At 41.7% G+C, this 12,118-nt stretch overlaps 1 protein-coding gene across 13 annotated transcripts in view; it reads left to right on the plus strand.

Annotated features, from left to right (window-relative positions):
• TCF20 (transcription factor 20) overlaps positions 1–6,175 on the plus strand; it is a 150,171-nt gene extending 143,996 nt beyond the window's left edge. For 10 of the 13 annotated variants that reach the window (XM_055809326.1, XM_055809325.1, XM_055809323.1 and 7 more), the window contains one exon: positions 796–922. In XM_055809326.1, the coding sequence (XP_055665301.1) occupies positions 796–879 (84 nt within the window). In that variant the 3' untranslated portion in view covers positions 880–922. Of the gene's footprint in view, positions 1–795; positions 924–4,873 lie in introns of those variants that run through there. The other 3 variants (XM_055809330.1, XM_055809324.1, XM_055809331.1) reach the window with 3 other exon arrangements.
• The last annotated feature ends 5,943 nt before the right edge of the window (positions 6,176–12,118 follow it).

A 12,118-nucleotide genomic window follows, 5' to 3' on the forward strand; every position in this document is an offset into this window, starting at 1 on the left:
CTAACTTTATAAATTCGCTAACACTGAGTAAGTCCCCCAGTATATTACCTCTCACCCTTTTCCAGTCTATCCCTCACATCAGTAAATACACCTCATCATAGTAAGTGCCTCCTGGAGAGCAAAGGTGTGTCTTGCCTCATTAACTGTGCTTGACACTTCAGGCATAAGCAAGCTAAGCCCAGAGGGACTGGTTATGCCTTTCCCTGTGCTCCCCAGTGAGCTTTCCCATTTCCTTCTGTCAGCATTGATGCTTCAACCATCCATGTCCTGAATGTGCTACTTTAGCAAAATAGCAGCTTTTATCACAGGGAAAACGCTGTCTGAAAAGTAATCATCTTTTGAAGGGTTAGCTTCCTCTCGCAGATCCAACTAGCTGTGTGTCTGCAGCGCAGCAAGTGCTGTTGCAACAGAACTGTTGAGGATGCTGAGGCACGGAGGAGGATATATAGGGGAACGGGATACCTTGCCTTTTGGTGGCACTGCAGCCTTAGATTGTCTTAAGCCATCTATGGGGCAATTTTAAGTGATTTTTCTCAGCTTTCTACCTTTTTATGTTAAATTCTGTGTTTCTTAAAATTAACCAGGCTTTCATATCCCAAACTCTTTACTTTTGCAGAATTGCTTGCTTTTGTCACAGGGAAAACTCTGTCTGAAAAATCTGTATCTGGTTCCAGTACTGACTTCTCTCTCTCTCTCTCTCCCTCTCACTTTCTGTATGTTCACTTTCCCTACCCCTGTCTTCCTTTTCTCCCTCATTTTCTTTTTCCTCCTCCTTTTGGCTTGCTGGTTCGTCAGCCCCTCCTTCCTTGCTCTCTTCCCTCCTTGCAGAACAAGATGGTGAAAGGCAGCCTCAGCACAGAGCAGTCGGAGCGGGGGTGAGGGGGGAAGTGTACTCCTGGGAATGGAAATAAAAGCAAGCACAGGTGAGTTGGGGAGAGTTTCCAGTTTCCACCTGCCTTCTTCTGTGTGGCTCCTTACCTCCAGTGCCTTCGCCATTTCTATAGGAAATCAAGGTGCTCTTGTGTACGTTCAGAAAATTGGTAATAAGTGTTTCTGGTTTTTCCCCTGCGACCATTCTGTTCAGGCTAGTGACCTCACTTTTTTGTATTTCACAGCAGTTCCTTCAGTTTAGCAGTGAAAGGCAAACCTTGTTAGCTGTTGCAACTGCCTGATTACTGTCTCAGCTAAACCAGTGGCAGAAATCTCCTTTCATATTCCCATGATCATGTCCATAAGGATCAGAAGGATTTTTTCCCCAAGTCTCAGAGTAGTTAATAGTAAGCTTCTGTATAAATAAATAAATAAATAAATTCATCACAGTATCTTAAATTTTCTATGTAGGGAAGAATTAATAATACTGATGTGTTCAAGATTATTGTAATCTTGATTCCCCTGTTTTGTGGAAATGTAAATACAGGTGTAACCAAGTTAATCTTATCAGGAGCCCATTACTTTTTTCAGACCAGCATTTTCCACTATTTTGCAGACAGACATGGGTGATGGAAGGTGGAAGTATACAGGTGGCCACAGTTTCTTAAGTTTGTAATGTTTACTCTGGTCCCTCCCCTCCCCTCACTCTGCATCCAGAGTGTGCTGTAGTTGCTGTAAGTCAGCAGGGTTGTGGAGAGCAGCAGTTGTGCTCTTGTGCCCCAGCTCCCTTGCTGCTGTTCCTTACTGCCTCCTCCGTTGTCTAGTCCCAGCATTCATACAGCCATGTGTGAACTTGGGGAATTCAGTTTGTCTGAAATTACATTTTGTCGTGTTAGCATCCAAGTTGGGTCGTTTTCCTAATGTGGTTCCCTTTGTGGCTGAGCAAATATCCTAGCACAAGGAGGGAGTTAGCATCCAGGGAATGGAATGAGGTTGGGATTTCTTAATTTCCACCAAGTGCATTGTCATTTGATGGCAACAGGGACATGTAAATGAAGTAAGTTTTTGGTTTCGTATTAATACTTGTTAGCAGCCTTTCCTGGAAACTGCAGCCCAGGAAGGTCTCATGCCTTCATTTCACTGCTTAGTTGCATTTCTTACTCAAGCTAGTTGCTTCTCTATCTTTTTCTTGCAGTCATGCAAGTGAAGTTGCTCTTTCATGTCTATTCCCTGAGCTGATGATAACAATCCCCTTCCCTAACTGCTGTTCCCTTACTTCCCAGGCACCCTCCCTTACCTTAAAATCTTACCTGTTTCTCAAGTTAAGTAATTGTGAAGTATTTTTAATGGTGTTCTTTGTGAAGGATGAGAGATTAATCAGAAAATTTTGGGGTTTAGTGCAGTATTAGAAGATAGGTAGTGTTTCATATGAATACTTTTTTGTATTTAGTAGATAATAGTAGACTGCTGACTTGATTTAGCTCTGCTGTGTTCTGTGATTTTTCATTTTTAACAGCATTCTTTCTTGGCTTTGGAGTGTTGTTAAAACAGTTACCATGCAAACAGTATCTAAAGTTCATTATTTGAGTAACTTTTTCCTTCCATGGTAAAGGTCATTGGGGTTCTTTCAAGCTTTTCTCTTTTCCTGAAAGTGTAAAAGCCAATATAATTTATAACGTTAAAACAGATTTAGTCTCACAGGCAGGGCATCTGTTACAACTGTTTAACACTAGAGAAATCTCAATGATGATTTTTTGGGCCATTTCTTTAAGGCACTGATGAACATTATCCCAGAGACCTTTACACAGCTTTGTTTCCTGCATAATTTTCTAGTGCTAACTCTTTTTTTTTAGATATGTGTCACAGGAATGTATTGGCTTAAGACCTTGCAGGCTGTGGAACCTCTGCACCATGATCACTGTGTGCTCTAGACATGTCTCTAAGGCATAATTTCTTTCCAAATCCACTTCTGTCTCAAGTAGTTCTTATCTGAAGGTCCAGATTATTTAGACTCCCCCTGCTTTTGATGCTGAAAGTGCCTTGAAAATCAGGTTCTCCAACCTGACCTTGCGTCTGAAAATAACTATGCAAACCTAAAAGATCCAATTACCTAAAAAAATGAATTAGCAAAATAATTAAATGCTGTATTACTGTGGTATTTAAAGAGGTTTAGAGGAATTCTGTAGCAATCCTGGTAGTACAGGAGCTTCCCTTCTGCTGGACTTGGTGTAAGGTAGAATGGGCACTCAGCTTTTAAACTATAGGGCTGCTTTAGTCCTGGTTCACTCCTAGGCCTAGCAAGTTAAGAAGAAATCCTGCATGTTGGATAACATCCAGGCGAGTCAGTGTATTCTGTCTCTGTTGCTTCTGTCTCTGAGCCAGTTGCCTCTAGAACATTTGGATCAAATCCAGATCTGGAGAGTGACTGTGAGAGTGAGTCTGGTGCTCTGGATCTTGTCCAGGAACGGGGAAGGACTCTCCCTGTGCGTTGAGCCTGTTTCCTCCCTGAGCCAGTGCCTAATGCTCTGGACCAGTTCCAGGCATGGACTAGCTGCAGTTGTACAGGAGCCAGAGACAGCAACACAGCCTTGACACTCCTTCAGCGAGGGCGCACAATTGCACAGTAATGAATACCACAAAGGTCAGCTGCCTGAACTCTCTAGGAAGCTCCCTCCTTTCCTCTCTAGCTGTATCTCCATGGCTTACCCTTCTGTTTTTCATATGTGCTCGCCTGACTTTTTCTTCGCTCTTAGCCTGGCACCCCTGTACAAGGGGATATTTGCAGCCAAGAGGTAGGCTTGCTGGGATGTAATCTAATTGGTGTGCTGATAATCAGAACAGCATTGACTTCTGTATCACACTTAGTTAGGGTTCCTGGAGTTTAATTGCCAGCTATGAATGAACATGGGTGTTACTTTGTTCCCAGGCACACCTCTAGTGCCATCAACTGCTTTCCATATGCGTCGCTTATGTTGCAAGCTTTTTTCCTTTTCCCGAGCTCACTAGTTGGTGGGGAGGGATTTATTTAAGTTATATCAAAGTAAGTAACCTTACTAAATAAACAAATTGCTTCTGGGCTCACTTGTGTTTTGGGAGAAGGGAAGAAAGGAATATATTATTTCAAGCTTTGCTTTGTCAGCTGTGCAGATTAAGGATGATAACTGTAGCTAACAGAAATGAAATTTCAACTTTGTCTGCAGGTCCTCATTTGAACTGAGCCTCCACCAACTTAGCAAAGTCCTGAAGTTCATTTTCTCACTTCAGAGAATTTCTGGACAGGGAGAATGAGCATGCCAAGCACTTGGATGTTTCCACATTTGTCTTGAAAGACATCACAGGCTTAGTCCTTCCATAAACTGTTGCCACCACCATAATCTGGCAACGGAAAGAATTATTACCCACTCTCCAATTAGTTTAACTGCAGCTTTACCTTTAGCTTGGGAAACCTAGCCATTTCCCAGATTTGGTTCCTGTAGCTGGACTCCTATAGTTTTGATACTACATATTCACTGAAAACTACTGTTGGATGGTAGCGTGGTCACCTGTATGAAAATACTTGGGTCCAGTCCCAGAAGGGGCAGTGTAGTATGCCAGAAGCCGTCATAGCATTTGACTGTGCTTGGCCTCTGTTTCCACTTTTCATAGTCAAGATGAGGAGCAAACATTAGGTGAACGAGCTCCTTTCTGGCTGCTCAAGGTAGGTCTTTCTGGAAGAGTGGCATGCCATTGTCGTGGCACAGATTGTCCTGTCATCCTGGACCTTTTCTGTACCTGGACTTAATTTCTGCTGGTTGTTAAACTAATACTTTTTATCATGTGGATTTGCTTTTATGAGCTGCGCACCATTATGCTTCCATCCATTTTCAGTCCACAAAACTAAAGAGTTCTTGGTGTTACTGCTGTGGTAGGCTGATGAGTGGGGTTTGTGAAGCCTGGGGCGGAGCACGTTCGCAGATGGAGGGAAGGAACCATTCCAATATCACTGTTTCACTTTGTTTTTCAGGTTAGGCTGTTGAGATAAAAAGCGGTGGACATTCATGACTGAATGGAATCTCTCCCACTGTGCAGCCATGCCCCCTCTCGACGTGCCTGCCAATGCCAGCACTTCCTTCATAAATTCTTACATCACACTCAAGACTGATGACATCACAGAATCTGACCAAGGAGTCTGAACCAGCTGTTTCCATGGACACAATCTCCATAGTGACAGTGGGAAGGGGAGGGGGAAAAAGGAAACAGGTGGGGGGAATTAAAGAGGGAGGGATAAATATATATATATATATAAAGATCTATTTTTTAGTCTTGAAAGACTTTGTTTTAAATGAAAGGTGCGCTATATCCCTTTTGATGCTTTTGATTAAAATTAACAAAACCCCATATAAATTTAAAAAGAAAAATGTAGCTAAAGTAAATACTAAATCCAAAATCAAAGCAAGGCTTGTGGAGCCTAACATTTTGTGGGGAAGAATAGGGGAACTGGAAGTACTCCAGACTCCCCTTCCACTTGCTTACTTTCTCACAACATCCAAGGAACTTTAATTTTAAAAGTCAAAAAAATCATGATAAATTGTTTGTAAGGTGTGGGAGGAAGGCTTGGATGGTTGCAGGTGATGGGGTGTCAGTACTTGTGTATGCAGGGTATGAAGGTTATTTTGGTTTTGAGAGACCCTATATTAATAGTGGAAGTCTGAGAAACATCTGAAGACTCTTAGGTTATGAGACTCATGAAGTAAGAGGTAGTTGCTGCTTGCTAGACCCTGTACACCTTTTTCATGTGGGAACACCTGTACCACACTGGAAGAAGGAGTATTTGCCTGTTGTGACAACAACATGCACCCCCAAATCATTCCAAGAAGCTGCCTTCAGTTTTGAAGGCAGGTGAGAGGAAGGTACGGTTTACCTGCCAGGTGGGGGAACTGGAAGGGAAGTCTGAATGCTGATGGAGGCAATATATCTTCAAACTGATCAGGAAAATCCACTTAGCCCTTTTTTTTTTTTATTTTATGTTTTGCTTTTCCTAAGGGAGGAGGAGGGAATGTCAGTGTAACAGCCTACATTATGTGGTTATTTGGGGTGGTGGGTTTTTTTTTTTGTAAATTATGTAATTTTAAAACATTTGGGTTTAAGGAACAACAACAACAAAAAAAAACCCATAATTTTTTCTTGTTAAGGCCTTAAGAAAGGGGTTAGTGCATCTTTCAGGGGTCACTCTGCCATGGGAATAAAAATAGCTGTTTCACAAACAGTTTTATATAAAAAAAGCTTAAAAAAACCAAAAAAACTAATAAACTTCATTTTAACCTTGTCTCCTTTTGTTTTGTGCGAACTTGATTTGTTTAAAGGACAGAGAGACAGTACTATCTGCTGCTTTTTGGTTTCTTTGCCTTCATCAGTTCTGTCTTCAGTGACGACCTTCTGAACTGGCCCAGCAAGAGGAAGACCACAAAAGCTTTTAAAATTTAAAGCTTAGGATTTATTTGATGTTCAGAGATAACAAGCCAATAAATGGATGAATTTTCTGTTCATGTGAGCTGGTGATATTTCACCAGGTCACAGACTTCTTTCACTCATAGGGTGGTAGCATATCCTAGCGATATCAAACAGCGTGGTGTTTACTGGGAAGTCACTAGAGATAGGGATCTAACCAGCATGACTTGGATAAAAAACCGGGGTTGATATTGTGGGGAGGGAAGAACTATTTTAAAAAGTTATGTACTGGATGCTTGCTCAACTACTCACATTCTGGAGTATTCAGCACATAAAGAATAAATTCTATGATAGCTCATATTAAGATATCTATTTTAACTCTATTTTTAAAAGATTGATTTAAAGATTTGGGAGATAATTTGGCAGTTATTTATTTCTAGAAGTTGCTACTCTCACTGATAAGTATTTGGAAAGAAAGAGCAGTCTCCTGCTTACTCCTTTCCCAGTAGCAGCTACTGAAGTTAGTATGTCCTTCTACATTAAGAAATAGACCTGTTGTGATAAATGTCACTAATGTGTCCTGAATTGGTGCTGAAAATATTTAACTGCTGGTGTAGTCAGAAAAAAATAATTTTTAGCATAGTTAATGTGATTGAGTAAATGACTTCTTTTCAACTGAATAAAAATTGTTTTTTTTTTTTCCTAGTGTCTGTTCTATTCTACCTGTTCTGGAAAAAAAAAAAAAAAAAACCCAAAAAAAAAAGGGAGTTACTGTTACTGCATTGATTTATGTTGATGAGGAATCAACTTTGTAATACTACAACAGCAGAGGACCATGTGGTGAAACTGCTAAACTTGATACTTCTGGCTCTTCACGGTGCTGTCACGCAGCGGAGGCAGAAGGTTTTGGGGTGCCTGGGAGGGAGTCTTGGAGGCTATCCTTGTGGGTGCTCATGGCAATTGTTGTGGAGATTGAATAGCTCCTCATGCACCACGGTTGGAAGGTAGAGGGAGCCACATAGCGTAAATGAATGGTACCACACTTGACTTCAATAGAAATACTTCTCGGTGGGGAGTGCCTGAGACCCTTCAGATCAGCTGCTGCTCAGCCTCTTGTCAGCGCTGTTGGTGGAGGTAAGGGGTGTGCTGTCTCATAGAGAGAGCCTTGGAGTGGGTCATCTTTGTTGGTTGTCTTTACAGAAGCCAGAGCTACCACAGTTCTCTAAAACCAAGCCAGGAGGAATCTAAACCAATGGGTAATGGTTTCCTGGGAGAACCTGGAAACGATCCAGAGCAGCCATAAAATCCAGTTGGAAATAAAAATTTCTTTTGGCTCAGAAGATACAAAGTGCCTGAGTGGATTCTGAAAGCCATACAAAATGTTCACCAGCTCCATCCTGCAAAAGCAGTTAACAGCTTGATATGGATACCCAAACTTGAAAGAAAGAAAAGGTTTGGAAATTGTGGCTGATTTAGAATTTGGAGTAGAAATGACCCGCAGTAGAACATTAAAACACAGAGATTGTGTAAATCCTGCCAGCCAATTGGGAATTAGCTGTTTGGATGAGGAATGAACTAATGAGAGTTTGGTCTGACTCCCATCAGAATCTGCGAAAGGAAGGAGACTGACATCAGTTTGCTGGGAGACATTGATGTGATGGTTTAACACCGTTTCCAAAGTGTGTGGTTGCCATTTAAAAAGGAAACTCCAGCCTCAGTGAATCAATGCTGCGAACAAGGTGAAAGAAAAAGGTGATGCAAACTGATGATGTGTAACACTACTGAAATAAAAAAAAGTTAAGGGCGTCAGGGCAGAGCATCTGCAAAAGAATGTTCTTCATCTAGTTCATGGAGTCCAGCTGATAGCAAGCTAAAGAAACACGGTTTTGGTGGGACATTCTTCTTAAAAGAAAAGCATTTGTCAAGATACTGGCAACTAAATCACAGCTCTGGTAATTTGACTGTTTAATGTGCAGTTATGAACTGTAATGTACACAAAAACATATCAGAGGGGAAATGAATACCTTTAAACTGGTACAGTTACAGGGAGAATATTTTGGGGCTGTAAACTTTCTAAATTCCCGTGCTAATAACAGTGTTGTTGCATGAGGAATTACCTATGCCATCTTGAGTGCAGTGGTTGTCCTGGACATGGTAGAAATAATTCATAGAGGGACACAGAATCGGTTTCTCTGAGCTAGTCCCTGGCTTATTGGAATGACTGGAAGAAGCAATCTTCTGTCTAAAAACGTAGAAAATTGAATTTACATATCAGGCCTATGGAAGTGGAACAGTCTGGATGGTTGAGGATGAATAAATCATTGGTCTGGATTTTTGATTTTGTGATTAAAAGTTGCATGAAAAAGAACAAAGGTAATCCAGGTTCAGTTACAGGTCTAGAAAACAGATGAGGCAAATATTTTGTGGCTCTACTGACTTTCCTTTGAGAACCTGGAAGTGTAGTTAGTTTTGGGTTAGAAATCTGTTGTGAAACAGGATGAGGTTCTTGTTTGGCTGATGGAATAGTTCTAACAAACATGTTTGGTTGGGTTTTTTGTTTTTTATGTAAGAGCTACTGCACTATATTGTGAGTCAGAATTTAGTCAATAAAGGGCAAAAGTAATTACTAGAAAATTGTGGGAGACCAGTAACTCTTCCGTATTTTGTCTATGGCATTGCTGCATGTAAAAGAGTTTGGTTAATGTACATCACTGAAAAATCATCTCCATATGGATACCCTGCACTGTCAGCTCCAAAACTGACCTGTGCTATTCAGCTAGAAATTGCTATGTAAAGCTGTAAAGGAAAGAATGAGATTTTCCTTACAGTATGAAGGTTGGTGAAATAGTTGCTATCATTATCTCTATACATGAGTGTTTAGTTTTTTGCTCTGCCTGTACTTTCAGTTGGATCCAAGAGGTTTGCTCTCTCTCATCCAGCTGAAAAGTGAACAGGGTGCTGCTTACAGAGTTTTTTGTAGGATTTAATTTCTGAAGTGGGGCTCGTTCTAGTTAGTACCTCTACAGAAGGGAGCCTGTATTGGAGGGAAGCATTGCTTGTTTGCCGGCTTCTTTCATGGGGCTTTATTGAGAGTCAAGATTGCTTCGCTTTCCTTCTTGTAGAGGTTTCTTGTAATTTATTGCTTAACTCAGTTTTAATGCTATGGTTTCAGGTTTTTGAGCTTACCTGGCTAGATTTAGAAGTGCTTATATTTCTTAGCAGCCCGAGAGAGTTATCTCCCATCCAAATAATTTGAAAAAGAAAAGTACTCTTTTAGCTCATAGCAAACCTCCTGTGACGGAAATATTCTACTCTAGCTGTGGATCAGGATTTGGACTGTTTGTGTACTCTTCCACATGGTAAAACCTGCATGCACATACTACTGAACGTGAGCATACCCAGGTCATCTGCAAATACTACCTGCGTTAGATCAGTGGCTTTTGGGTTGTAGCTAGACCTGCTAGCAACAAAACTTGGAGTCCACAGTGAGTTTAGAGGTCAGTGTTCCCTGGCTTTAAGGTATATCGTGACAATGATTTTCTGAGTTTTACTGAAGTTATTTACATTCAGTGTCCCACCTTGTACTTGAGTCACAACAACCCCATGCAATACTACAGGCTTGGGGAAGAGTGGCTGGAGAGCTGCCTGGCAGAAAAGGACCTGGGGGGGGGGGTGCTGGCTGACAGCCGGCTGAACGTGAGCCAGCAGTGTGCCCAGGTGGCCGAGAAAGCCAGTAGCATCCTGGCTTGTATCCGAAACAGTGTGGCCAGCAGGACAAGGAAAGTGATTGTCCCCCTGTACTCTGTGCTGGTGAGGCCACGCCTCAAATAGTTCAGTTTTGGGGCCTCTCACTACAAGAAAGACATTGAGGTGCTGGAGCGTGACCAGAGAAGTGCAACGAAGCTGGTGAAGGGTCTAGAGAACAAGCCTTGTGAGGAACAGCTGAGGGAACTGGTATTTAGCCTGGAGAAAAGGAGGCTCAGGGGAGACCTTGCTGCTCTCTACAGCTGCCTGAAAGGAGGCTGTAGGCAGGTGGGGGCCAGTGTCTTCTCCCAGATAACAAGTGATAGGATGAGAGGAAATGGCCCCAAGTTGCACCAGGGGAGGTTTAGTTTGGGTATTCGGAAAAATGTCTTCACTGAAAGGGTCGTCGGGCATTGGCTGACTTCAAGCTGGAAGTGTTAGGGACATGGTTTGGTGGTGGACTTGGCAGTCCTGGGTTAAAGGTTGGACTTGATGATCTTAAAGTTCCATTCCAACCTAAATGATTCAATGATTCTAAGATCTTTCAGTTCGGAGCAGCAAAAAATCAGCAGAGAAATTTTCAGGGAAGGAGCTGGGAGGTGCTCTGCATTTACACTGAAGGTAAGTATAGTGTTGTAAAGATAAGCGTGTTGTATAGTGAGAGTCCCATGAGCTGAAGCTGATTTGTCAAAGAAGTGTCGAGACATCTAATGGTTTATTAAAAAGGAAAAGTTTTTAATTGGGACTTCCACTTGAGTTCCTGCACCTGAGCTGTGTTTCCCTTTCAGAAGAGAGATGGAATCATTAGATTCTTAAAAATTGTAGATTGGTTTGAAGACATTATTTTTGGCCACTGTTGGAATTACCATGAATAGATGCTCAACCTGGATTATGGGGCATAACAGTATCTGCTTATTTTCATGCACTTGTTTCATCAACTGGTGTCAGAGTACCTTACAAGTAAGACAGATTTCATGGTTCCCATTTGTAGCTGGAAGAAATACCAAAAAGACGACAAAGTATTGCTTAGTGTTGCATGATGAAATTAGGAATGGCCACATGGAAATGGATCTTAAAGAGGCAAGAAAGGACTATGTATATAAGCAGGAGAAAGACTGTGATTTAATGTAACACTTTGGGGTTTTGTAATATCTTTGCTGCTTTGCAAACCAAGATGAGGAGGTCACTGTATAAAATGGATGTTGCAGTCTGTTCAGCTGTTGTCCTGCTGTGGCGAAAACTTCTGAGGAGGAATCGCTACCTGTACAGGTGATAGATGGTGAAACTATAAAGTGACCATTTGGAAATGAAAACAACGAGCTGCACTCTACAAGAAAATAAGCAAAGCCAGTGAAACACTGCTGATGAAAACATTTCCAGCAACCAAAAGTGGAGGCCATACAGAATGGACCGATTTTGCAGACTCTAAGCAGATTTCCAGGGTTGTATTCAATTCTGCTCTAAGTATGAAGCATTCTTGGCTTCACAGGACAGAAAAATGTGCTGGGAGAAGAAACAGTTTCCAGAGCCGTGAGAAGGAAGTGGGCATTTGCAGCCTTAAAGAGGGCATTGATGGCTGCAGTCATCATGGACTACTTCAGCCACACAACTCATTTTTATTAAAAACAACAGCAGCATGTTGCCACAGGAACACAAAAGACTTAGAAAAGATGCTGTTACAGCAGAAATGTAAGCATTCCTTATGACAAATGTGAAAGACAGGCTTAGCAAACATCGAGTTTGTGTTTTGTTGCTTCAGGGGAAGAGGGAAAGAAGGTGCATCTTTTGTACCATGCAGAAGATGAACAAATTAGAAGCAGAAAACACTAATCTCAATCCCTAATAACTGCCAACAGTGACTGTAGACTGCCAGTAACTGGGACAAATTCTGTTCTGCAGTGTGGCCCACTGGCCTCAGACACTGCCCATCACCCACATTTGATGGATTCACCCCTGAGCTGAGGGTCAGCACTGCAGCTTTATAGTCCAAAGTGGCTCTTGAAAATAAGGAGAGGTGTGAAAACATTTTACAAGTGGCCTAATTGTGTGAAAAAGCCATGGAGAAATAACAGGTCAG

Source organism: Falco peregrinus, chromosome 6 (assembly GCF_023634155.1).
Source record: "Falco peregrinus isolate bFalPer1 chromosome 6, bFalPer1.pri, whole genome shotgun sequence".
In the NCBI taxonomy this organism is placed as follows: Eukaryota; Metazoa; Chordata; class Aves; order Falconiformes; family Falconidae; genus Falco; species Falco peregrinus.